The sequence below is a fragment of the Grampus griseus genome (genome assembly GCF_964374135.1).
Source record: "Grampus griseus genome assembly, chromosome: 1".
Taxonomy (NCBI): Eukaryota; Metazoa; Chordata; class Mammalia; order Artiodactyla; family Delphinidae; genus Grampus; species Grampus griseus.
Window position 1 is genome coordinate 151,552,112 of NC_139017.1, and position 26,619 is coordinate 151,578,730.

The 26,619-nt window shown below is 51.8% G+C and overlaps 1 protein-coding gene across 2 annotated transcripts in view; it reads right to left on the bottom strand.

The window, feature by feature from the left end:
• The window catches only part of LOC309829969 (bone morphogenetic protein 8B), a gene marked incomplete at both ends in the record, with an annotated part of 40,177 nt that extends 15,995 nt beyond the window's left edge, over positions 1–24,182 (bottom strand). For both annotated transcript variants that reach the window (XM_082666218.1, XM_082666217.1), the window contains 3 exons: positions 948–1,096; positions 1,535–1,724; positions 23,846–24,182. In XM_082666218.1, the coding sequence (XP_082522344.1) occupies positions 948–1,096; positions 1,535–1,724; positions 23,846–24,182 (676 nt within the window). The remainder of the gene's footprint in view (positions 1–947; positions 1,097–1,534; positions 1,725–23,845) is intronic.
• Between the last annotated feature and the right edge of the window lie 2,437 nt (positions 24,183–26,619).

The following is a 26,619-nucleotide window of genomic DNA, read 5'->3' on the forward strand; positions in this document are numbered from 1 at the left end:
GTTTTGGGGACGAAGACCATGGAGGTGAAGTGCTGTTCCCACTCCGTCAGATCAAGGGTGTCTGGGAGCTACATGACGTGTTCATGGGAGCCTGAGCACCCGGCTGAGGGGTGCCGCTCAGGTTGCCCCTGCAAAGGTACTGCCCCAGCCCCCGGCATACTTTGGGAAGCAAGTGTGTAAGTGCAGCCCACACTGAAGGAGGGGGAGAGATGCTACACCCCCTTGAGGGGGAGTGTCTCAGAGGGTTGTTTTATAGAATGCTGAATCAGATCCTGTCCCCCTCCACTGCTATTAAATAAGATGACATCTATTTCAGAGTTACTGTTTTGCCCACTTCTCTCAGCCTCTTCACAGCCGTTGCCCAGCCCCCTGTGGCCCCCGCTGTACCACAGACACACCAACCCTGGGCCCACCAGGAGGCTCTCCCCCAAACACCTGCTAAATGAATGAAGGTGTGAATCCTCATTCTACAGATGAGGAAACCGAGGCTTAGGAAGGTAAGTAACCTGCCAAGGTCACCGAGTTAGAAGGCTGCAGAGCCGAGATTCACACCCAGGCCTCTGCCTCGGAGCCTGAGGGTGTGAGCGCTTCCCCTCGCCCAGCCCAGGACGGAAACTCCTGGTGCAGAAGGCAGCTCCGTAGAGTAGAAAGAATCTCCCATTTCTTGGGGAGGGAAAACGTGGACTCACTCTGAGCAACACAGCTGTTGGTCCTGCAGAAGGAGAGGAGGGACTCTCGGCGGGTAGGGGGTCTCCTGCTGTCCTGCACTGCGGGAACCTCACTCTCTACCCACTGAGTCCCCGCGGAGGGGTGGAGGTATCCCCCAGCAGCACAGGTGGAAAAGGCCAGGCCTCCAGGGCCACGTGAGGGGCTCGAGCTGCGCCTGCCGCCAGCAGCTTCCTCGGAGGAGCCCCCAGGGGAAGGTTCGCTGCTGACCCGAGTCTTACCATCATCTGTTTCCACATAGAGGCGGAGTCCCAGGTCCTTGTTACGGTTCAAGAGCCAGCGGTCACTGGCTGCTGTCACATCCAACACCAGCCAGCCCTCGTCCCCAGATCGGAGCGTCTGAAGATCCAAAAAGAACAAGTCAGACTCCCTGTGGACACGAAAGAACAATTAACCGAGGGCCGGCACAGCTGCCTTTGTGTTTCCAGTGCCCTCCGGGGGACCATTAGTGGGGCATCTACCCCGCCTGGCTCTGACCTGGGTGCCTTACATGCCTTTTCTCACTGCGTCTACCGTACAAAGGTGTTACTGTGCCCGTGTACAGATGCGGAAACTGCGGCTCAGGAGCTCAGCGACCTGCCCATGTCCCACAGCTAGGACAGTAGGATGGGGACTTGAATCCAGGACTGATGCTGGGCCTCTCCCCACAGTGACACGAAGCCTCGGGCCAACCATCTTTCTTCTCTGAGGGTGAGCTGCCCAGGAAGCTCCCCTTCTGTCCTCTGGGAAATGTTCCCCCCGGCACCCAGGGTTGGGCTGGACCCTCCGACAGAGGCTTGAGCGGGCCCGCGGGGCGCAGGGCAGGCACCTGTTGGACTGCTCCAGGACCACCTCGAACATGCTGACGTGGAGGGTCCAATTGAGCAGGTGGGTACTGGGCAGCTTGTAAATCCGGAACTCCGCGGTCGTGACGGCCTCCCCCGCCGGGATCTGGGTCAGGTCAAAGCGGAACTCCTTCCACTGGGGCTCCTGGTGGCCCAGGGTGCGGTTCCGCTCCACTGCAAGACAAAGTGGGACTGGCGGTCACTTGTGGTTCCAGCTCGGGCTCCGGGGTGGGCAGGGCCGGGTGGGATCTGGGGGCCTGGGCAGTCTGGGTGGGACCGCTCCCTGCTCGAGAACAGGCTTGTCCCAGCTCTGCCTCCTGGGTGCCGAGAGGGCTCGGGGAGCTGTGTCGTGAGGCACCTGGCACGGCACCTGGCACATGGCGGTGCCACAAGGGCAGTGTCCATGTCTGGTCCGCAAGCCCCAAACCCAGCCTGCCCCGCTCAGCACCCTGCTGGCTCTGGGATCCACAGATGGGCACAGGGCAGGTCCCTCCTCTGGGGAGATGGACATCAGACCCAAGGCAGAAAAGGGCCACGGTGGCAGCAGGGACATAGCTGAGTGCACTTGGGCAGGACGGGACTCCCGGAGTCGGCCGGTATGTGGATGGGAGTTGAGGGGACAGAGGGCTTTGGAGCTGGGCCTTGAGGGGTGAGAGTGAATTTGCCACGATGTCAAGGGAGAAGGACGCTGCAGAGGCAGGGTCCAGCCTGAGCAAACGCCTAGAGCCGCGGAACGACAGCACCGGCAGGGAAAACAACAGCCATAAAGCCCAGCAAAGGGTGGAAGGACGGCAGGACCCTCTTTGGATCAAGGGGAAGCAGGAAGCGGGGCCGGAGGGAGACACGGAAAGAACCAGGAGAAGGCGAGGTAGGATGACAGCTCCTGGAGATGCTGGGTCAAGTGCTGGGGAAGCTGGAGGGTCCCATGGCATGATCTGAGCAGGCTTCCCGGAGGAGGTGACACCTGAACTGGCCTTGAAGGATGGGACTGACTCTTGGTAGGTGGATAAGGTGGGGGAGAAGACATTCTAGGCAGAGGTCCTGCACAGGTGTGAGGTGCTGGGGCCGCCTACCATCCCGCAATGTGCGGCTCAGGGCATAAGTCTGGCTGTGGCCTGACTGCGGAGAGCTGGAATTCTGGCCTCGGAGCGTGGGCTGTGCTCTGGCCAATGGGGCCTCAGGGCTCTGGGCAGCAAGGGAGTGTGGTTTAAGGGTAGAGTGGAAGCTATGTGTGGAGGCGAGGGTAAAGCCCAGGCTGGAGGGGACCCGAGGCAGGCCAGCGGCAGGGCTGCTCTAACAGTCTGGGCAAGAGACCGCAGGAGCAGAATAAACCCCATATTTCCCCAGCTGCCCGGAAATGCCCAGGACAGTATATTTAGAGCGTCTCACTTTAGCCTCCTGTCACTTTCAAACACTAAAAATCTGTGTTTCCGCAAAGCAGGGGCGGAAGCCTCCCAGAGCCTTCCCCCAAAACCAACACTGAGATTTTAATTACATGTCTGTCAGTCTTTTTAAAAATTCTCTGACTACTGAACTCAGTGACCACAAGTCACCAGGCTGGTGGCAGAGGCAGATGTGGGAGCACTTCCTGTCCTTGCGGTGGAGACCTGGTCCGGTGATGGATGGGCAAACAGCTGTGCTGGGCGGGGCCAGTGGACACATGTTTGGGCAGGAGATGGGCGTTTCATCCCCTGACCAGGGAGGAGGGAAAATAGAACCTCCATCATCTGACAGGGTGCTGGACCCGCAGCAAATGCCCACCTACGGGCCAGGCTGTTTCAGGGGCAGCGTGACACAGGACGGATCTGGGTCCTCCCACAGAGGCAGGATGTGGAGGGCAGGGTTCTGGACCTTTGCCGAGTGATGCTCGCCATGAATATCACCGCACGAGTCCCCTCCTCCCTACACACTCAGACACAGAGCTTTGGGGACAATTTCCATGGATTCGGTAACTGCAGAGACCACCTCGGTTACATGGCTGTGTAAGCGTCCCTGATCTGCAGGATGAAATAGGTCCAGGCTGTTGGTTGTCACAGGGTGTGGCCTCGAGAATAAGGAGGGGTCACTCAGCCACGCCCTGAGCCTGACCCCTCTCAAAGCATTCTTAAGTATGTCTGCCCCCAAGGCACAGTGGGTGACCCTTGGTGGGTCACTGGGAACCTCTGTCTGCAGGCCTGACACTGACTCATGTTGGATCCAGGACTGAGGGAACAACCACAAACCTCCCAGCTCCTGCGGGCACCAAGCTCTGTGGCCTCCCTCCCTTGCTGACCTGGGGGCCCGCCTGTGCTGAGTCGAGCCCTCTTCACCTGGACTGACCTCAGATCCAAGCTTCTGTCCTGTGGGTTCGTGAAATCGATACATGCCCCCACCAACCCCCCACCCCTGCCCAATAGTTCCAGCACGGGAAACTGCCTGCCGCAGTGTTCCAGGCAAGCATTAGAGGTGGGACATTTTTAGGAAAGTGATTTTCATCGGAAATTGATAAAACTTCTGGGATGCGTCATTAAACTGGACATTACCGTAAGTAGCCAAAGGAGAGCGCCCCATTTCATTGCTGGGACCACGTGAATGTACAGCTTTTCAGTAGTTGCTTCTGTGGATTAGGGGAAGATGTTTCTCAAAAGCTGGTGTTAAGAAACAGCATTTGTTGGGACCTAGATGCCCCCTATGGTAGTTCCTGGGCTGGCTGCCCCTGCTTTAGCCACTAAAACAGCATGGAGAAGGGTAGATGCTCTGACCTGCAGCTGGGGCTTCTGGTCCCAGCCCTGGTCCTGTCAGCAATCAGGTACTTACCCTGGGTGGCCTCAGTCTGCTCATCTGGGAAGTGGGGATCCTAGGATCCTTTCCACATAAGGCTGTGAAAGGGCTTTAAAAAGGACAAGGGTCATGGGATAGGAGGGATGGCCATTCCTTAGGGGGTGGGAGGGGTGTTGACCTCTAATTTCCTAACTTAGTTGACATGTCAAAGTAATAACTTCCTGCCAGCACCATTGGGAGTTTCATGTGTGGGACTCAAAAGCCATGGAAGAGAAAAGAGAGACATTCAGTTTTCTTCCTCTAAATAAAAGTATGAAATGAAAGATTATATGAAATAAGACCATATCAGTGCATCCGAACGGCATTTGGATGGCTTCAGATTGCCTCCTTTCCACCTGCCTGACCTTTGTGAAGACACGTGATCCTGTGGGCCTCGGAATCCACACCTGCAAAGTGTTTGCTACAGAGATGAAATTGAAATTAAAGTGTGAAGAGCCCTGTCTGCTACTGTGGCCGCGCTTGGTGTGGTCCAGCAAATGCCTCTAACCTATTATTCAGGAGCCTTTCCTTTTTGGTGCACATTCATGCCCAGCTTCCACCTTCCCCTATAACCAAGGTCTGGAATCTCCCAAACATGCCCAGGCCTGGAGACGCAGCCCTTCAGCAATGTCAGTGGTGCCGTCCACTGCGTTCCAGCTCGGGCACAAAGCAAAAACTGATCCCTTCTTTATGAAAGTGCTGAAGATTCCAAAACATCAGCGCTCAGAGGACAGCTCACTGCACACAGTCTCCTCTCACTTCTATGCACACGTGGAGACAGATCCCAGGAGTCCTGGCTCCCATCTGGGCTCCCTTTCACTGCAGTGGCCCTCCACCGTCCAAGGCTACAAAACAGCATAAGCCCTCCACCTTGGAGTTGGCGGGTCCCTGCTTCCTGCCCCGCTGCTACTGTGGGATGCTCTGTAGAGGGAATTTAGGGGAAAGGCCAAGGTCTGCACAATGTGATTTCTTGGGTTTTCCTGGTAAAATTTGCTGCAGGTTGTGGAATTGGGAAGTTCATCCCCGGGTCCCCTGGCAGATTAAGACAGGCTGGGGGGTGCAGGGAAAGGGGTGCTCCCTGCCTGGCCTATGTTCTGGATCCTGGCCATCTAAGTCCTGCCAAGAATCCTCTCTCCGTGGTCGTCCTGGGGGGACTGCTGAGTTTGAAGCAAGAGGATAGTAAATTATTCCCCCTCTCTGCAGAATCTGGGGTAGGAATTCCTAATCTGGCGGGGGTGGGGGGGGGGTCCTATACGTTCACCTTTGGGCACGCGGGAGAAGACTCCTGACTCTGCTGCCTTCTCATGCTCTGGAGGTCTTCTAGAACACTCACTTTTCCCTTCATGTTTCCCAAGCACATCTAGGAATACTAATTAATGTGTGTATGCAGCACATTTGAAAGCAGTGTTTATTGAACGCAAGTCAGTATTTAGGCACTGGGGAAACTGTGGCCCTGTGCCTGTGAAGTTTATGTGCAGGGAGGAAGTCAGGTAGGAAAGAGGGAACAAACAAAGTCATTGTATGCGACGAGCCCTGTGAAGGACACCAAGAGAGAGGTGGGATTGGGGATAATGCAGGGAGGGTGTGTGGGGTTACTTTATGTTTCTAACTTAGTAATTTTAGATTATTTAGATTCAGAGAAAATTGTTGCAAGAATTATTGCAAGAAACTTCCCATATACTCTTTACCCAGCTTTCCCTAATGATAACCATCTTACATAACCAAAGCACAGCATAATGACCAAAACCAGGAAACTGATATTGGTACGATATTATTAAGTACACTACAGACTTTTCTAGAATTTTGCCGGTTTTCCAACTTATGCCCTTTTTCTGTTCCAGGATTCAATCCTGGATCCCACATCACATTTCACTGTTAGGTCTCCCTGATGTGCTCTGACCTGTAACAAGTGCTAAGCCATTCCTTGTCTTTCATGCCCTTTCTTATGAAGAGCACTGGTCAGGTATTTTGTAGGCTGTCCCTCAATTTGGGTTTAGCTGATGTTTTCTCATTATTAAATTGAAGTTACGGATTTTGGAGAAATCCACCTCAGAATTTGTGTCCTCTTCTAAGCACGTCAAATTGGATGATATAATGTCAATATATTGACATTATGTATTTATATATATATATATATATATATAATTACTAGTGATGTTAACTAATTCTTTGGTTAAGGTGGTATCTGCCAGGTATCTTCACTGTAATGTCATTATTTTTCTTTTGGAAATAATAACTATCTTTAGGGAGAGATTTTGAGATTTGCACGTATATTTCTCCTCAAACTTTTGCCCACTAATTTTAGCAATTATTACTGTAATATCTGCAATAGTGATTTCCTATTTCCATCTTTCCCTCTACTTTTATTAATTGGAATTCTTTTGAAAGGAAGGCTTGCCCTTCTTCCCATAATTATTCTGTCATTTATTTATATCATTATGGGTTCACTGATATCTCATTTATTCTGCGGGTTATAATCCAATACAATTGTTGCTCAGATTGTTCTAGCTTTGCCCCTTGGGAGCACCTTTGGGTTGGCCCCTTGTCCCTTTGACACGCCCCCCCCCATCCTTTTTTTGAGTACTTCCTAATTGTCTGGCACCACCAGATGCTCCAGGCCCATCTTGTGATTTCCCATTCCCCACCACTGACATCAGTCACTTCTCCAAGGAGCTCTGGTTCATTTCATTTACCATTTATAGAATGGGGATTTAAACACCAAGCTCTGAGCACAGGGTGTGCTCATTAAAATAAAGTGTCATGCTTTTAGGCGCTCTCAGTGGACAGAGCTAGGAAATATATGTGTGTATACTAACCCAGGCATAAACACACATCTGTATTTATTTCTATTTTTTCTGGATATATCTATTTTAAAAATTGGAGTTATACCTTTAGTTCCAGTTCAGTGTGGGGTTACTTTATTTTTTTTAAAAATAAATTTATTTATTTTATTTATTTATTTTTGGCTGCATTTTGTCTTCCTTCCTGCACATGGGCTTTCTCTAGTTACAGTGAGTGGGGGCTACTCTTCATTGCAGGGTGCGTGGGCTTCTCATTGTGGTGGCTTCTCTTGTTGTGGGGCACAGGCTCTAGGTGCATGGGCTTCAGTAGTTGTGGCATGCGGTCTCAGTAGATGTGGCTCGCGGGCTTTAGAGCACAGGCTCAGTAGTTGTGGCGCACAGGCTTAGCTGCTCCGTGGCATGTGGGATCTTCCCGGATCAGGGCTCAAACCCGTGTCTCCTGCATTGGCAGGTGGATTCCCAACCACTGTGCCACCAAGGAAGCCCCCAGTGTGGGGTTACTTTAGATGTGGTACTTTGGAAAAATCTTTCCAGAGAGACACTCTAAGACTGGATCAAGCACTCGTGCATTGCTGGCAGGAACGCAAAATGGCATAATCCCTATGGAGCGGAATCTGGCAATATCTAGCAAAATTATACATGTTTTGACCCAAACATCTCATTTCTAAGAAATTGTCCCAAAGACACACTCACAAAAATACAAAAAGATGTACATACAAGACTATTTGTTATGACCCAACTTTGTAACTTGTTACAGAAAAAGACTGGAAACAACCCAAATGTCTATCAACAGAAGATGGAATAAATGAACCACAGTACCTCTTCATGATGGGGTGCTAAACAGCTGTAAATTAGAACAAAGAGATCATCTATATTCTGCAATAAAGTGATCTCCAGGAGACAGTTTTTTTAAAGAGAACTAAGGTGAACAGTACAGATAATATACCTTTTATCTAAGAACAGATCAAAATACAAATATTATAAAAATGCATACACATCATAGGTACATATATATGTAATTGTATTTTTAAAACGGAGATAAACTACAAATTAATAAATTAATTAAAAAATAGTTGGAGTGGGTGAAATAGGTGAAGGGGATTAAGAGATAAAAATCTGCAGTTATTATAATAAATAAGTCATGGGTGTAATATACAGCGTAAAGAATACGGTCAATAATATTGTAATAACTTTGTATGGGGACAGATGGTTACTAGACTTACAGTGATCATTTCATAATGTGTGCACATGTCAAATCACTATGTAGTATACTTGAAACTAACATAATATTGTATGTCAACTATATTTCAACTTAAAAAATGTAGTTATCTTTTGCTGGAGGAAGAGAACAGAGACAGAGTGTAGGAGACAGGCATGGAAGCCAGGCCTCTCTGAATGTCCCTTGCTTTGTAAATTTTGTAAATATTTCACATAAGTATAAAACAAGAATAATTCAAAATACAAAAACAAAGAGTAATACCTAAGACTAAAATGCAGAATAAAGTAAATAAATGGTGGGTATATTGAGTTGGTGGCTTACCCACACAGTGAGGAGTTATTTCAAGTCATTTTCAAACAGAGTAATTTGACTGTATATCCCTAGTGGGATAGCTTAAGGACAAAATAAACTAGAAGTAAATCTTAACTTTTCAGTAATCATATTGCTATGATGACGTTATTCTACACCTATTGTACGTGTAGGATATGTTTATATATATAATATATATAAGTTATATATATATATATATATATATATATACTTGTAGGATAAAGCAAACGACTATCATATTAATGTTGTTAGGACCAAATTATTCAGTGCAAAAGAAAATAGAAATATAAAATATAAAAAAAAGAATTTAAGTAAGTCTATAATCCTAAGCTTGAATTGGAAATATTAGTTTGAGGGATAGATTGGGAGTTTGGGATTGACATATACACACTGCTATATTTAAAATAGATAACCAACAAGGACCTACTGTATAGCACAGGGAATTCTGCTCAATATTCTGTAATAATCTAAATGGGAAAAGAACTTGAAAAACAATAGACACGTGTATGTATAACTGAATCACTTTGCTGTACACCTGACAATATTGTTAATCAACTATACTCCAATATAAAACAAAAATTAAAAAAAAGAAATATTGGACTTCCCTGGTGGCGCAGTGGTTGAGAGTCCGCCTGCCGATGCAGGGGACACGGGTTCGTGCCCTGGTCCACATGCCACGGAGCGGCTAGGCCCGTGAGCCATGGCCGCTGAGCCTGCACATCCGGAGCCTGTGCTCCGCAACGGGAGAGGCCACAACAGTGAGAGGCCCACGTAGCACAAAAAAGAAAAAGAAATATTTGGGGACTTCTCTCGTGGTCCAGTGGTTAAGAATCCGCCTTCAAATGCAGGGAACGCAGGTTTGATCCTTGGTTGGGGAACTAAGATCCCACATGCCGCGGGGCAACTAAGTTCACTTGCACAACTACTGAGCATGCGGGCCACAAACAAAGAGGAGCCCGGGCGCCACAGCGGAGGATCCCACATGCCGCAATGAAGATCCCGCGTGGGGCAACTAAGACCTGACGCAGACAAAACTAAAATAAATAAATAAATAAATATTTAAAAAAAAGAAGAAATATTAGTTTGGGGAATTCCCTGGTGGTCCAGTGGTTAAGACTCTGCACTTCCATTGCAGGGGGCACGGGTTTGATCCCTGATCAGGGAACTGAGATCCTGCATGTTGCCTGGCGTGGCCAAAAAATAATAATTTTTTAAAAAAAGGAAATATTTGTTTGAACTCATGATTTTTTTCTCTTAGAAAATACATATTCCCTAGCTCTGTCCACTGAAAAAGCCTAGAAATTGTGGCCAAGGAGGGACAGCGGGGAGCTCTAATGCCCCGAGTGTAGTCTTAAATGATCAACTCCACCACAAGGCACGAGGGCTCTTAGAGAAATGACCCATTTCTGACCCAGGGCAGGAAATGCATAAGCGCAGCCTGGAACATCTCATCCCAGAAGGCAAGGAAGCTCCCTGAACCTCCTAGGAGAGAGTTAAAAGTACTCTGAAGCTAACCTGAAGAGGCTTCATAATAGCCATGGAAGGGACAATTTGAGCATCAGAGAGAACGGTAATAGATTGAAAAGTATCACGTATATTAACATCCATTAGGTCATCAGCAGCAACATTGGTCATCTTTGGACAGAATTTCTCAAACTTGGCACTACTGACATTTTGGGCCAGATGATTCTTTGTTGTGGGTGATAATTTTTTGCTGTGGATGACTGTACAGTGTATTGTAGAATATTTAGTAGCATCCCTGGCCTCTGCACACTAGATGCCGGTGGCATCACCTTCCCTTCCCCAGCTGTGACAACCAAAAATGTCTCCAGATATTGCCAAATGTCTCCTGGGAGATTGAGAACCACTGCCTTTGCAGAATGTTAGGAATCAATTCACTCTTCTAAACCCTGGTAAATGAGGGAAATAAACAGTCAAGTCTGGAGGAGGAAGAAAAACCAGTCATGTGAAGAGGTGGTGGAAGAGCCTTCCAGGCAGATGGAACCACAAATGCAAAGGCCCTGAATCTTTGAGAAACATCCAGGAGGTCCACAGGGCTGGAATCTAGTGATCCAGGGTCTAGGTGTCCAAGATGAGGCTGGAGTGAGAAGCAAGGCCAGTTCATGTACAATAAATCCTACTTCTCAGCCTTCAAGAATTCATCACAGTGATTCAAGGAAGTTCTGTGACCTAGGAAGAACTTAATAAAGTTCAACTCTTGCTGATGCTATGACACTTCATGACCCTGTGAGGTGGGTTGGAAGCCACTTGTAGTTTCTTGAAGCCAACAGAGACTCTTGACAGCCAGCTCCACTGAGATACCTGAGTGGTGAGGCATGGGCCCAGCACTGGGGACGCACGATGCCACTGCTGGTTCCACAGGTACCTTCTTTTCTACAAAGCTCCACTTGGGGAAGCAGTCAGAGTGTTTGCTTTCTTAACCCCTTATTGTGGCTCTAGGAAAATAAGCAGTCTCAGACCCTCGGCCTTCTCCTCCAGCCTCTGATAAAAAGGCCTCCAGATCCCACATTTGCAGAAAGAGCCTGCCGGGGGCACGAGGCAGCCTCCACCACCACGGCCACCATCCACGTTCTGCCTTCCCACGTCTGAGGGCTGCACCCTCCACACAGGCTAGATCTCTAGATGTCACACCCTGTATCCGCCAGCCTGACACCAATAAAGGCTTGGGCTATCTTTGTGCCCTGGACCAAATTTAGAGTCACTGAGACAACCCAAGTCTGTCTTGTTTCTACTAAAATTTATCTTGTTTCAAAAGACACCCTCTTCTTCCAGTTCAGCATGCCCATTAAGAGAATGGAATCTGCTTCCCTGGTGGTCCAGTGGTTAAGACTATGCGCTTCCACTGCAGGGGGCTTGAGTTCGATCCCTGGTTGGGGAACTAAGATCCCACATGCTGCACGGCACAGCCAAAAAGAAAAAAAAAAGGAATCTTTTGACAGCCACCTATGGACTGGGAGAAAATATTTGCAAATGATGGGACCAATAAGGGCTTAATTTCCAAAATATATAAACAGCTCATACAATTCAATAACACACACACACAAAAACCAACAAACAACCCAATCAAAAAATGGGCAGAATACCTAAATAGACATTTCTCCAAAGAAGACATACATCCAATAGACACATGAAAAGATAATCATCATCACTAATTATTAGAGAAATACAAATCGAAACTACAATGCAGTACCACCTCACACTGGTCAGAATGGCCATCATTAAAAAGTCTACAAATAATAAATGCTGGAGAGGGTGTGGAGAAAAGGGAACCCTCCTGCACTGTTGGTGGGAATGTAAATTGGTGCAGCCACTGTGGAGAACAGTATGGAGGTTCCTCAAAAACTAAAAATAGAACTACCATATGACCCAGCAATTCTCTTCTTAGGCATATATCCAGACAAAACTATAATCTGAAAAGATACATGCACCCCTATATTCACAGCAGCACTATTTACAATAGCCAAGACATGGAAACAACCTAAATGTCTATCAACAGATGAACGGATACAGAAGATGAGGTATATATATAAAAAAGAACAAAATAATGCCATTACGGCAACATGGATGGACCTAAACATTATCATACTAAGCGAAGTAAGTCAGAAAGAGAAAGACAAATACCATATCACTTATACGTTGACTCTAAAATATGACACAAATGAACTTATCTATGACACAGACTCACAGACATAGAGAATAGATTTGTGGTTGCCAAGGGGGCGTGGGGGAGGGAAGGATTGGGCGTTTGGGATTAGCAGATGTAGACTATTATATATAGGATGGATAAACAGCAAGGTCCTACTGTATAGCACAGGGAACTATATTCAACGTCTGTGATAAAGTATAATGGAAAAGAATATAAAAAGAATATATATAACTGAATCACTTTGCTGTACAGCAGAAATTACCACAACATTGTAAATCAATTATACTTCAATAAAATTTTTAGAAAGAGAGACAGAATGGCATCTTCTGACCTGACAGTCCTTCCTGCCCTCAAACCCTTCCCCAGCCCCTCAGGGCCCATGGGAGGGTCTTACGCTTGGCTCTGCTGTCCAGCCTCCGCCCCTCACCCACACAGGCTGGCCCTGCCCATCCTCACAGCCTCCTGGGCCCTCTGGTGCAAACACCCTCCCCCTGGAGTCCCTCCCCGAAGCCGCTCTCTCCGGGGTTGCCCCATCCCACCAAGTATAAAGGCTATTTTCTTCTCGGTCCAGCTGTGAAAGCCCCCTTGCCCGCCTCTGAGCCCACACACATCAGCCTGCCGGTCTCTCCCTGTCCCTGTCCCGGGGGTCCCCGTCTCTGGTTCATCTGCCCTCTGGACGGTGACCACTTTGAGGACACAGACTGAACAACGTGGGGTGGAAACGGGAGGCCTCAGCAGTCTGCTCGTCCAGCCCCTCGTGTCCCGGGGGCCCAGAGAGGGGAGGCCTGGCCCCTCATCCCAAGGGCTCCTCGTCCCCAGGACAGCGGCTCAGCGTCCAGCAGCGCAGCCCCTGGGCTGGGGCGTCCTGCTGGTCTGGGAGTGGCTTCCACGTCACCGAGGGTTTCCAACCCAAGCCACCCATGTTCTCACTTTACTGTGGGACTCGCCTCCGTTCACGGCCCGGCCCCCGAGGTGGAGGACAGGCTCCCTCGGGGCCCCGAAGGCGGATGGGCTGGGCCCGTCGGGCTGGTCCTGCCGGTAACAAGGCCGAGGGGCCCCTCAGACCTAAGGAAACACCCGGGTCTCCGCGGCCCGTGCGGGTCCCGAGTGAGCTGCAGAATCCATCACCCCCCGGTTCTGCCCCTTCAGGGCTTCCTCCCGCCCAGGAATCTCAGCGCTGCCCAGAGCAGGCCCCCCGCTTCACTTCTGGGGGTATTTTTAGTCAGTTCTCATTACTGACTTTTTCAAGAGCTGTTTCCATAAATGGCTCTGTGCTTATAATTACTGGTCCAGGCCTCGGCCGGCTTCAGAGCCCAAATTAAAAGGGAACAACCTGCCCACTGCACCACATCAAGCCCGCCAAGGCCAAACATAGATCCAAGGAGATGTGAGCAAGAAGGATGCGGTTCCTCCAGTTCAAACCCAGGAAAGACCTGAACTGTGGGGCTTTCCAGAAAGACGTGGTCACGGTGACACATCCCCTCTCTCCCGTGGGGAATGGGTGCCCGTGAGGAGTGGCGGGTGTCCTCCCGCCCTGTGCCTCAGCCCTGGAGGAGCCCCATCAGTGGGCAGGGAGGGTGGGGGACACATTCTTTTGTGGGAGCTGGAAAGACCTTCGTGGCAACCCTGCCTAGATGGGAAACTGAGGCCCAGAGGGGCACAGACTTGCTGGGGTCACGTGTCAAGTTAGGGGCCCTTCACGTGGACTTGCAGACTTGGAGCCCATATAAAATGAGTGGCCCTGGACTTTCTGGGTGGCGATACTGGTATGGGGGAATCACCTCTCCACAAGATTCTTCCATCAACAGGTGCCTGAGAGGTGGCCTGCTGAGGCCACTGTTCTCCAGGCAGGGCCCTGCAGGGACTCGGGTCCCAGGGGAGGGACAGGGTGATCTGCAAAGACGGGGAGGCTGGAGGGACCTCCCTGGCGGCCCAGTGGTTAAGACTCTGTGCTTCCAATGCAGAGGGCGTCGGTTCCATCCCTGGTCAGGGAACTAAGATCCCACATGCCGTGTGGCATGGCCAAATTATAAAAAAAAAAGCAATAATAAAAAAAAAAGATGGGAGGCTGGCCCTGCTTATGTGCCACCCATCCAGGCCCAGAGTCAGATTTGGTCGCCGTTCTGAGGTTGTTCATAGTTTCTTAGTAGGGCCGGGGGGTGGGTAGGAGAAAAAGGGACTAGACGTGCCCCCAAATCAGACAGGCAGAAAGCAACTCCATTCCTAAGAGGAATACAGATGATCGAGGTGGAGGGCGCTCGTGGAGGTGCCTTGGGGAGGAGTGGTCAGAGAACACTTTTCTAGGAAACATAGTTGAGAGTGGTGGAAGAATTCTGACAAGCAGAAATGGAGTAAAGTAACCGAGGCAAAGCACGGAGGTGGGAAATGATGTGTCAGCTCCCATTTTCTGAGCACTGAACTGTATGCCAGGCACCACCCTGGGCACGTCACACAGGCCATTTTTGTTAATGTTTACCTAACTGTGTTAGTTATCTATTGCTGGGTAACAAATTACCCCACATATAGCAGCTGAAAACAACCAACACTTACTATTTCACATGGTTTCTGAGGGTCAGGAATCCAGGTGCTTAGCTGGGTGGCTCTGTCTCAGGGTCTCTCATGAGGTGACAGTCAAGCTGTCAGGTGGGGCTGTGGTCTCTGGAGACTTGACTGGGATGAACAGACCCACTTCTAAGCTCACACTTGTGGCTGAGGGTAGGTGACTCCTCATGTGGACCTCTCACGACATGACCTTTCCTCAGAACGAGTCATCTTGGGGGTGGCAGGTAGAGCCCAAGACGGAAGCTGCAGTGTTTTTATAACCTAATCTTGGAAGTGACACAGCATCCCTATTGTCACATCCTATTGGTCACAGAGACCAGCGCTGGCCCAGTGTGGGAGGACATAAGGGTGTGAAAACCAGGAGGCAGGGATCATTGAGAACCATACTGGAGGCTGGCAACCACAGCAACCCTGTGAAAGAGGCATTCTTCACCCCATTTTATAGCTGAGAACACCGAAGACCAAGGAAGTTAACTGATTTGCACAAGACCACACCCAGAAGCCCCCAAGGTGGGATGAGAGTCTAGGTGTGTCTGTCTCCAAAGTCTACATTCTTTCTCCCCATCCACAGCCTCATCAGGTTGGGGACATGTCAAGGGAACACCGCAGGGTCCTGCTGGACTAGAATGTCAAACGCCGAGTGCCAGGCTGGCAAGAAGGAACACGCAGAAGGAGCCCAAGCAGGAGAAGCCATGAGTGGATTTTCACTTGAGGAACTGGAGTTCCAAGAACAGGCTGAGAGCTTTTTCACCTCCATGCCTCCCCTCTGCCTGGACACCTTCTCCTTTCACCCGCTTCTGACTAAGTTCTACCCTTCTTTCAAGGTCCAGCACAATGCCACCTCCTTCAAAGCCTTCTCTGTCCCCCAGCCAGGAGGCCATTCATTCCTCCCCCTCTTCTGGCCTTGTTCATCCCCCACAAATGAGAGCGGGACCTGGTCTGTCTTCTGCAGCACTGAACCTTCATGCTCGTATCTGAGTGGGGGAATGGCCATTTCTCCCACTTTGCAATCATTTACATCGAGTTGTCTGTGGGCCTATCTTTCCCACTGTAATGAGCGGATCTTGGGCTGGGGCTCGTGCTTTGGAGTGGGCACCAAGATAACCAGGGAGGGCAACAGCACACAGTAGGTTCCCAGGAGTGTTTGTGAAGCAATGACCTCAGACTGAAGGATCCAACCTTCTCCATACCTGGGTCTTGCAGCCTTTGGCTTCCCCAGAACCCTTCCTGTATTCAGAGCCCTAGACTGTTCTGAAGGAACGGCTGCGGCTCAGGGGGCAGAGCCAGCAGTTAAAGGAAATAACTGGGTTTTACTTCTGGTCTTGTCACTGACCAGCTGGACTTGGGCTAAAAACAAACAATCAATCAAACCAGGCTAACATTTACTGAGCATTTACCAGGCACTGTTTGAGCCCTTTACATAGAGTAAGTCATTTAATGCTCATAGCCATCCTAGGAGGCAGGAACTATTATCGCTCCCATTTTACAGATGAGGAACCTGAGGCACACAGCAGTAAATAACGTACACAAAAGTCATATAAATATATCTTAGGTCAGACTTCCTGGGCAACAGGCTGAGTGGGTAGGTTTAGTGGAGAGTGTTCTTGCAGGGAACAAGCAGGAGTGGGCACAGTTGAACAGCTGACGCGATCACAAAAGGGCCAGCCCAGCCCATCTGCACGGGGAGCTCTGGGCTGATGGCCCTTCACAGTTGTCCCTCCTTGAGGCAAGGGGGCTGGGCATTTATACCCCAATAAGCCAGGATGTGGGGTGCCCTCAAGGAGGGTGCCCAACCTTGAGCAAGAAGCTGGTGGACTGATGTCGAGAGAAGGACCCAGCCGTCAGCAGCCCACCCTCCAAGCAGCTGGTGCAACAAGTGACACAGTTCCAAAGAGAATATCTGGGGAGCACCGCAGCATCCACTAAAAACGAGTGGCAGAATGGGGATCTGATCCTGGAACCGTGTTCTTACCACTCGGCTCCAGGTCCCCAAGTAAATGATGGGGGCGGGAGGGTAGACAAACACAGCAGGCTCTTCCGCATAATTCTGGCTACTGTTTGCTGAGCGGTGCCAGGCACTTGCTAAGTTTTTCAATGCCTTAACCTGTATAACCATTGCACTATGGTACAGGTATTATTATCCTGATTTTAAAGATGAGGAAACTGAGATGCTGAGATTTCAAGTAACCTGTACAAAATCTCACAGATCTCAAGTAGCAGACCCTGAATTAAAACCTGGTCTTCCCCCACTGTGCTCTCCCACCTCCAAGGCCAACCTTCCTCACTGCTGTGACCCAGTTTTCATATCTGCTCCTTTGGATCTGGGCACCTAGGACCTTGGGCCAGTCACTTATACTCTTTGAGACTAGACTTCTCCTCTGTCACCTAGGGGCAATAGTAGTCATTTATCTCAGAAGGGTGAGAAAAGACTGTGAAGATGGGGGCGGGGAGGAGTAGCCAGGCATCAGGGATTCACAGGGCACACCATTCTGGTGGCCAAACAGAGTTTTGGAGAAAAGAGACCCACCTTCAACTCTTGGACAGAGAAATACCTTTGGAAACCATCAACAAAATGAAAAGGTAACCTACTGAATGGGAGAAAATATTTGCAAACCACATTTCTGATAAGGGGTTAATATCCAAAATATATAAAGAACACACACAACTCAATAGCAAAAAAACAAACAATCCAATTTTTTAAATGAGCAGAGGAACTGAATAGACATTTTTCTGAAGAAGACATACAAATGTCCAACAGGTACGTGAAAAGGTGCTCAACATCACTAATCATCAGGGAAATGCAAACCAAAACCACAATGAGCTATCACCTCACACTTGTTAGAATGGCTATTATCAAAAAGACAAGCGGGGCTTCCCTGGTGGCGCAGTGGTTGAGAGTCCGCCTGCCGATGCTGGGGATGCGGGTTCGTGCCCCGGTCCGGGAAGATCCCACATGCCGCGGAGCGGCTGGGCCCGTGAGCCATGGCCGCTGGGCCTGCGCGTTCGGAGCCTGTGCTCCGCGACGGGAGAGGCCACAACAGTGAGAGGCCCGCGTACCGCAAAAAAAAAAAAAAAAAAAGACAAGTGATAACAAGTATTTGTGAGAATGTGGGAAAACGGGAACTCTTGTGCACTGTTAGTGGAAGTGTAAATTGGTGCAGCCATTATGGAAAATAATATGGAGGTTCCTCAAAAAATTAAAAATAGAACCACCATATGATCCGGCAATCCCACTTCTGGATATATATCCAAAGGAAATAAAAACAGGATATCAAAGAGAAAAAAGTGTAGGTACGGTAGTGGTCACTTTGCAGTATGTACAAGTATTGAATCATTACGTTGCACACCTGAAACTGATATAATATTATATGTCAATTATATGTTAATTTAAAAAAAGATATCTGCACTCCCATGTTCATTGCAGCATTGTTCACAACAGCTGAGACGTGGAAATAACCTCAGTGTCCATCTACAGATGAATAGATAAAGAAGATAAGGCGCGTGCGCGCGCGCGCACACACACACACACACACACACAAGGGAATGCTATTCAACTATGAGAAAGAAGGAAATCCTTCCATTTACGACAACGTGGATGAAACTTGAAGGTATTACGCTAAGTGAAGTAAGCCAGAGAAAGACAAATACTTCATGATATCACTTATATGTGGATTTCAAAAAGTTAAAAAGTCAGAAGAGTAGAAAAGTGGTTGCCAGGAGCTGGGGGTAGGGGAAATAGGGAGAGGTTGGTAACAGGGTACAAACTTTCAGCCGTAAGTTGAATAAGGTCTGAGGAGCTAATGTAAAACGTGGCGACTATAGTTGATAACACTATTATATAATTTTGAAATTTGCTAAAAGAGTAGAAATTAAATGTTCTCACACACAAAAAAGAATACATATGTGAAGTGATGAATGTGTTAATTAACTAGATGGGGGGAATGTTATATGTATATGCATAGTAAATCATCCTGATGTACACTTTAAATAACTTACAATTTTATGTCAATTATACTTCAATAAAGTTGAAATAAAAATAAATGAATAAAAGGTAGATAGATAAAAAGAAAAATAATGTGGTCACTTAATAGTCACTTTCAAGACGGATAAAGGATTTATTGTTAAGTGAAAGACAAAATGGCAAAACAGTGGGCATTTAGATTCCACTTTGTAAAAAAGAATAACACAAATTGATAAAATATCAGGGCTGGTTGCTGGGGAAGGGCTAAGCTAAAGGACTAAACATTGGTTCTCCCTGAGGTAGACAGAGGATTACTAGGAGCTTCCATATTATATGTTTCTAGACATATGGTCTGAATTTTCTATCATGAAATTCTATAATGAATCTATACGGTATGAATTTTCTACAATGAATATGCATCAGTTCTATAAATCCCAAAACAAAGATAATCACGTTCCTAGTTTACAACACATGCTCACATTTAATACAGTCCAATTCAGCAGCACGTACTGCACCTAATGATGGGCCCTGGGCCAGGGGGAGAGGCAGCTTCTGTGTAGGACAAGAGGAAAGGATGTGCAGGCAGGGAGACAACCTGCTGTGTACCTTGGGAAAACCACCAAACTACCCTGAACCTCACTGTCCTCTTTTTATTTTTATTTTTATTTTTTTTTGCGGTACGCGGGCCTCTCACTGCTGTGGCCTCTCCCGTTGCAGAGCACAGGCTCCGGACGCGCAGGCCCAGCGGCCATGGCTCACGGACCCAGCAGCTCTGCGGCATGTGGGATCTTCCCGGACCGGGGCATGAACCCGCGTCCCCTGCATTGGCAGGCGGACTCTCAATCACTGTGCCACCAGGGAAGCCCCCTCACTGTCCTCTTTTTAAAGAAAGATGTGACAGTAAATGTGAGATGAAATGAAAGGACAGACATGGAGGTTCTGGGCATGTGGTCATCACTGGGTGTCATCTCACACAATCCCTGAACAGCCCCTAGGGTGGGTACCATGAGTATCTCCATTTTACAGAGGAGAAGACTGAGGTTCCTAGAGGTGGACTGAAAATCCAGATCACACTGAGAGTAGTGGGTGGAGTCAAGATGCAAATTCTGTTGAGTCCCAGGCCAGAACCCCCAGCCCAGAACCCCCAGCCCAGTCCTGCCTGCCCTCCCACTGTCCATCCGCTCCCGGTTTCCAGAGAGAGGCGTCACTGTCTAGACCACGTGACAATCATCTTGTGGCTGATGTACTGTTATCTGTCTCTCTCTCCCACTGGAAGGTCAGCTCCACAAGGGGGGACTTAGTTTCATTCCCTGTTATATTCCAGGAACTAGAAGGGAGCCTGGCACAGAGCAGGTACTACATGACAATTTGTGGAGTGAATTCAGGAAAATATGCAAGAATTGCCTACTAAAGAACCAAAGAAAGCGACCCTGGGGCTCACGGAGGGGAAGGTCAGGGGGCTGAGCAGGACCCGGGCCAGGTCCCTCGCTCGCACTGAGCCCTGCGTCTCCCGAATCCAGCAGCCTCAGCTCATCCCCACCCCTGTCCTCAGCCACCCAGGACCACGGGAGTGAATTAGTCCAGTCCAGGGAAGGGTCAGGACCAAAGTGAAGACGGCCCATCCAGTTCTGGCTACACTTCTGCCTGCAGTGCTCTTTGTGCCTCAGTTTCTCACTCTAGAGCATGGGCACCTGGTGCTCCAAGGAGAGGAGGCAGAGAAGGGCTCAGCAGGAACATGCAGAGGTGGTCTCTGCTGCCTCATTCCTCCCTCAGGGCTGGCTGGGCCGGCTGAGGCCCTCGGGGGTCCAGCCAGTCACACCGAGCTGGGCGGAGGGATGGGTGGTGGTGTGAGAAGCTGCCTCTGAGGAGCCACAGGGCCGGAGCTGGGAGGCACCTCGTTTTTCTGACACCATCGCTGTGGACTGGACAGGAAAGCAGAGGCCCAGAGAAGGGAAGGGATGTGGCTCGGGACGTGCAGGAGTCCACGGCAGGCCCAGGAGGGACAAGAACCTGGGCGCTGCCTCCCAGATCAGGGCCTCCTCCCCTGAGCTCAGGCGGCACCAGGGACAGGCTCTGTCTGCTCCTCGAGGGCACTGGCCCCGTCACTGTGTCCTGGCCAAGGGGAGCCAAGAGTCCACAGGCGGAGCTCGACAGGCAGGGCCCAGCTCTGACCGCAGCCCTGGCCCCCAACACAGGCCCTGTCAGTCACGACACGGCTCCTAAAGCATCTGCTCAAAAGCAGAGGCCTGACCCCTGGACGGCAGGCCCAGGCCTCTGGGTCCTACAGGTGCCACTGACGGTCAGGGGCCCGGCAAGCACCAGGCCCGGCTGGCTTCTCAGGAGCTGATGAGGCCAATAGCAGAGGTGGAGCTGGAGCCAACAGGTGTGGGAGCCTCGGCGTGGGCGCTGATGCCACAGCGACTGCTGTTAGACTCCATGGTGGTTCAGGGGCCGCTGACCTTCAGGGGCCTGGAGCCGGGGCCTCCAAAGGAGGAAACAATCCTGGTAGGTTCCATCCCCCACATCAGCCTAGGTAATTACCAGTTAAAACTACTCGAACTGAAGGAGTTTTACTAGTGCGATTAGTACATGAGAATAAAGAAGGCCCTCAGACAGCTGGCTGGACTGCCCACAGGCCAGGCTTCCACTGAACAAAGATCTGCTTGTTAATCCACAGCATCAGAGGCCTTAGATCTTCATGAAACACCCAGAGGTGGTGTGGGAAGAAACTGGGATTTGGAATCCACAGCCTGGATGATGCCATGGACGTGCTGTGTGACCCTGGGTTGGTTATTTAACCTCTCTGAGCCCATGAAATGAGGCTGGTAAAACAGCTTCCCAAGTTGCTGCATGGGTGAAATGAGTATTTATAGGACTATGGAACTTCAAATGCTAGTTTTTATTCAAAAACAGATAGAAACACCTTTGGCTGACTTCAAAAATCTGTTTCTGGGTTTCACATGTCTATAAGACATGTGGGGACATTTCCATCACATCCACACCAAGGCTGAGCAGCAGCTGGGAGGGTCTGGTATCAGCACTGACCAGGGCCAGGTTCACCCTAAAAAGGGGGCTGACTTTCTGCCCCTTCCCCTCTATCAACCTATCACACAACAACTCTGAGGAGCCCCATTTTACAAGCAGAGATCTGAGGCTCAGAGAGGGCAAGGGACTTCCCTAAGATCACAGAGCAGAAGCTGGAGGGCAACCAGCTCCTCCTGAGCTCAGGGTGCTGCTCGACTCACAGCAGCAGCTCCCACCAGGGCTGTGCACCCCTTGCCCCAGGGGATGCTGGGGGAAGAGGGACATGGGCTAGGCGGTGACTCACTCAGATGGACGGCTCCCCTGGAGGCATTCTCAGGGTGACTGCATCCACAGCTCTTCTTGGTCCTGAGCCCGGGGTCAGCTTGCCCCCAGCACGGAGCTCCAGCCTCAGTTCCACATGTGGTCGCCTCTGTCCCAAGTCCCCACCCCTGCCCTCTAACCAGGAAGGTGGCATCTAGAACCCGCCAGCCCAAGTCCTGTGCCTGGCACTGGGCTTTCCGCAGAGGTTAACGGCTGCCTCCTGATGCTCGCTCCCCCACCTGAGCCCATCACGAGCTCTGGTTTGGGGGGGACGGGCCTCCTTGAGGCAAATGGCTGAAGACCCACAAAACTTACTGTCACTCTGACCCCTGGGTTCCTCTGCCGAAATCCCTCTGAAAGCTCTCTCCACCTTGAAAGCCTGCCCTCCTGACACAGAAACGTCACCTCCTTGAGCACTGGATGGAGGGCCAAACAACCTGGGCCTGTCCTGGCTTGGCCACATAGAGGCCACATTGTCCTGAGCAAGACACTGCCTCTCTGAACCTCACTGTCCTCATCTGGGAGATGGGGATGAATATCATGTCGCTAACAGGCTTGTTGGGAGGGTTAAGAGCGGTGCTGTAGGTGAAGGGAGGCTGGTGACCATGGCAAGGGTCCTCTCCCTGCTCTGGGTCCCACAGCTCTCCCCACCTGGGGCTGAGCTGTAGTCCTTGGGTCCCCAGGTCCAGCCTAGTGTCTGCCTCAGCTCAGACTCCTGCCCCTCACTGGCCACAGACAGGAGGCAAAGCAGGTGGGGGACATATGTTCATGAATGTAGATTAAAGAGAGTTTAGTAATGGAAAACTTATCTTTGAGAACTTTAAGGGTAAATGGCTCCACGATTTGGAGTATAATTTCTGCAGAGAGGAAAAGCTGGGCTTTACGTGGGAGAACAAAGAGGGTCCAAGCTGCCCATCAGGTCATTCAATGGCCTGGACACTCATTCCATGACAAGCCAAGTCCCGGGTGTGAGCCCAGGGTGACAAGACCACAGTCCCTGCCCCGCTGAGCTCAGAGTCTACTCCTTCTCCACCGTCCCACCCCGCAGCAGCACCCCACCCCCACGTGGCCCAGGGAAGAGGCTGCTGTGGACTCAGAACAGCTGGGTCCTCATCTCTACTCTGGTGCTTTGATGATGTGACCAGGGTTTTCCACGCTGAACTTTGTCCCTCTCTTCAGTACTGCCCCTATCAACGTGACAGCATCACAGCCTCTGTTTACTCATCTGCCTCCCTTCCCAGGACCAGACTGTCTTCCTGGCACTGCCCGCGTCCACTCAACACTACGTGAATCTTACCATCGGGTGTGTTTGGCCGCGGGTGAATGTACGCCTCTGGGACTCACATCCCTCATCTGTCTCTGCTGGATCAGCAGCTCACCACCCCCCACCCCCCTGAGACTTCGCTGCCCTGACCCGGGAGGTTTACCCTCCCGCGGTACCTTGTCCACGACAAGGTGATTCCCCGTTGTTCCCAGCAGGGCGCTCGCCCTGCCCGAGGTGGCGCACACGCCCCTGCAGCCCGCGCCCAGCCTCCGAGGGGCCCCTCGGCCAGCCGTCCCCCACGTGCCTTCTCGCGGGGTCGCCGCCGCCCACCCCGGGCCCGCTCTCACCCATGTTGACGAAGCTCATGACCAGGTCGGCGCGGCCCAGGCGCCGCTCGGGGGTCCCGCCGTCCTCGTCGTCGTCGCCGGCCATGGCGCGATACAGGTCCAGCATGAAGAGCGGCGCGGACGCGGGCAGCCGGGCGGCGGCGGGCGGCGCGCGGGGCCGGGGCCGCCCGGGCAGCCGGAGCACCGCCAGGATCTCGCGCTGCAGGTCGCGGCGCTCGCGCGGGCCCAGGCGCCGTTGCGGGCAGCCGGGCGAGCGGCGCGGGCCAGAGGCGCCGCCGCCGCTCAGCGCGCACAGCGCCAGGCCCAGCAGCCAGAGCGGCCCGGGGCGCGCGGCCATGGCGGGACCTGGGCGGCCTCACCGCGAGCGCATCCGCTCCCGGCCGGGCCCGGGGCTGGGGCCGCCCCGACGGCGAGCGGCGGACCGGGCTTGGGGCCGGCGGGACGGGGCGGGCGTCGCCCGCGAACGCAGCGCGGTCCCTAGAGCGCCCGGCCCGCGGCGCCTGTCGTGGCTCCGGGTAGTCGGATGGGGCCGCACCTCCTCGGGCAAGGGCTCCTCCGGGGACCGGGGATCGTCGGCTAGTCTGTGCCGCCGCGCCAGACAGTCCGGCTGCTGCCGAGGCAGCTCAGCTCAGAGGCGGAGAGCGAGCTCCCGCCGGGCTCCGGGAGGCGCGGACCCTCAGTCTGTGCCGCGCGCCCCGGGCCGAGGTGGCCTCTCTCAGTCCAACTTGCAGCCGTCGGATCCCGCCCCCTCCGGACCCGACCAATGGGGGCACAGCAGCGGGACCAAGGCCGCGGAACAGACGCCCCAGGAAGGGGCTCCGGATGCCAGGTGTTGGCGACCTGAGATGCGACCCGCTGGTAGGTGGGTAGGTGGTCGGCGAGGAATCCCTAGCCCAGCCGTCGGGGGCCTCGAGGTCGTCCTGGGCTCCCCTCCCGCCGCTGGCCGCGCTGTCGGGCGGGCGCGGGGACTCGGCCTGGGGACCCAGGGTAGCGGAGCGGTTCGGGGAGATCGGACCCTGCCCTCCCGCGGGGCGTGTCCTTGGTCACCCTGCCCAGGTGGCATCCCAACTCTCGGTCCGGCCTGAGGAGTGACCCCGCAGCCCCTCCTGGTGCACGAGTGTCGCTCCAGGACCGGAAATGCCTCAGTCGGGTCTAGAGGTAGAGGGGCCCCGCGGGTGACAGGCAGGCCCGAGAGTGGGGCGCATCCCTCTGCCAGCAGCCGGGCCCGGGTTCCCAGCCACCGCAGCTCCTCGCCGGCCTCTTGGTGCCTTCTCCGCAGTCCCCTTGCGTGCGCCTTTGGGAGCTCTTTTCCGGACACCTGACGCCGGCTCCGTCACTGCTCCTGGCGCGCCCACCCGCCTGGTTTCCGCGCGCTCCCGGCTGGCGCCTCCGGCGGGCCGCCCCGGCAGCTCCAGCAGCCGCACTGCCACCACTAGGTCTGGCTGGGCGCCCTTCGGACCCCGGTGCGCGCGGGATACGCGAACCCGCTTCCCGTCTCCCGCCGGTCAAGGAGCTCTGGTGCCCTTCCTGAGCCTTTGCGCATCTGAATTGTCACGGCCCTCAGCGGCTTGCGAGAGAAGGCTCCTCACGGAAACTCCTCCATTGACTAGACCCGTTCTGCACACCCTGCTCTTCCCTAGGCGCCTTCTCACCGCATTTATTCGTTTATGGTTAAGGCGCCGCGCTGAGAGGAAGAGACACTTGGACTGAGCTCTGAAGGCCGGAAGGAATTGGTTGGGTTGAAGGAAAGGTCAGTGGGAGGAGAATGTTCCAGGCAGAGGAAATAGCTTGTGCGAAGGCCGAGACTCCAAGGAGCATAACAGTGGCAGGTGACAGTGAGCACCGTCCATGTGCCAGCCGTGTTCTGTACCATTTCTTCGTGCTCACACGTTGTCATTGGGTGGATACCTAACCGCCCCTCCCCCACCTCACTTAACAGACGAGGTGACTGAGGCACACAAGGGTTAAGGGACTTCCCTCAGGTCACACAACACTGGAGCTGGGCTGCAGCAGGTGGGCACATGCAGGTGAGCTGTTCAGTGGAGGCTGGAGAGCCTGGGGGGCAAATGGCCAGGTGAGGGGCTCTGGACAGCAGATGGTTACGGCGTCCCAACGTGGGTTCAAGATTAAACTTCAAAATAAAGGTATGATGTCCAGTAAAATTCACATTTCCCCAAGATCACTTCAAACTTAAAAAATATCAAATCTTAAATCCAATCATTTGATGGTGACTTAAGTCCATGCCTAGTCTTCCTTCTACTCAACAGGTAAAACTCCACCAGGCTGCTGAAGCTGGATGAGAATGCCACAGATGAGCCAGTGAAAGTTCTCAAGAAAAGACCAGAGCCTGGATGCAGAGGGGACTATGGATTGGAGGGAGGGAGATTGGAGTCAGGGCCCACAGCTGGAGACAGGTACAGTAATGGGAGAGGTCGGGGGATGTTGACAATGATCCTCTAATGGAGAATCATTAGAGGAATGGAGGGCAGAGGAGAAGGCTCTTAGGAGGGCAAGTCCACAGCGCTTGGTGACTGCATGCAGAGGCAGGGGGCAGAGTCAAGGGGGTGTTCCCTTGTCAGAGCTGGTCAGGGTCTCTGAATTTCCTGCCCCCTTCACTATCCCTGGGCATCCTTCTACATTCCCTGAGCCCATACATCACTGGAGGTCTCAGATCTAGCCTGTAATTCTCCAGTTGTGTATCGTAAACTGCTGGCCTCCCAGCAAGACTGCAAGCAGCCCAGTGCTGGTCTGATTCATAGAAGTCATTTATCTCA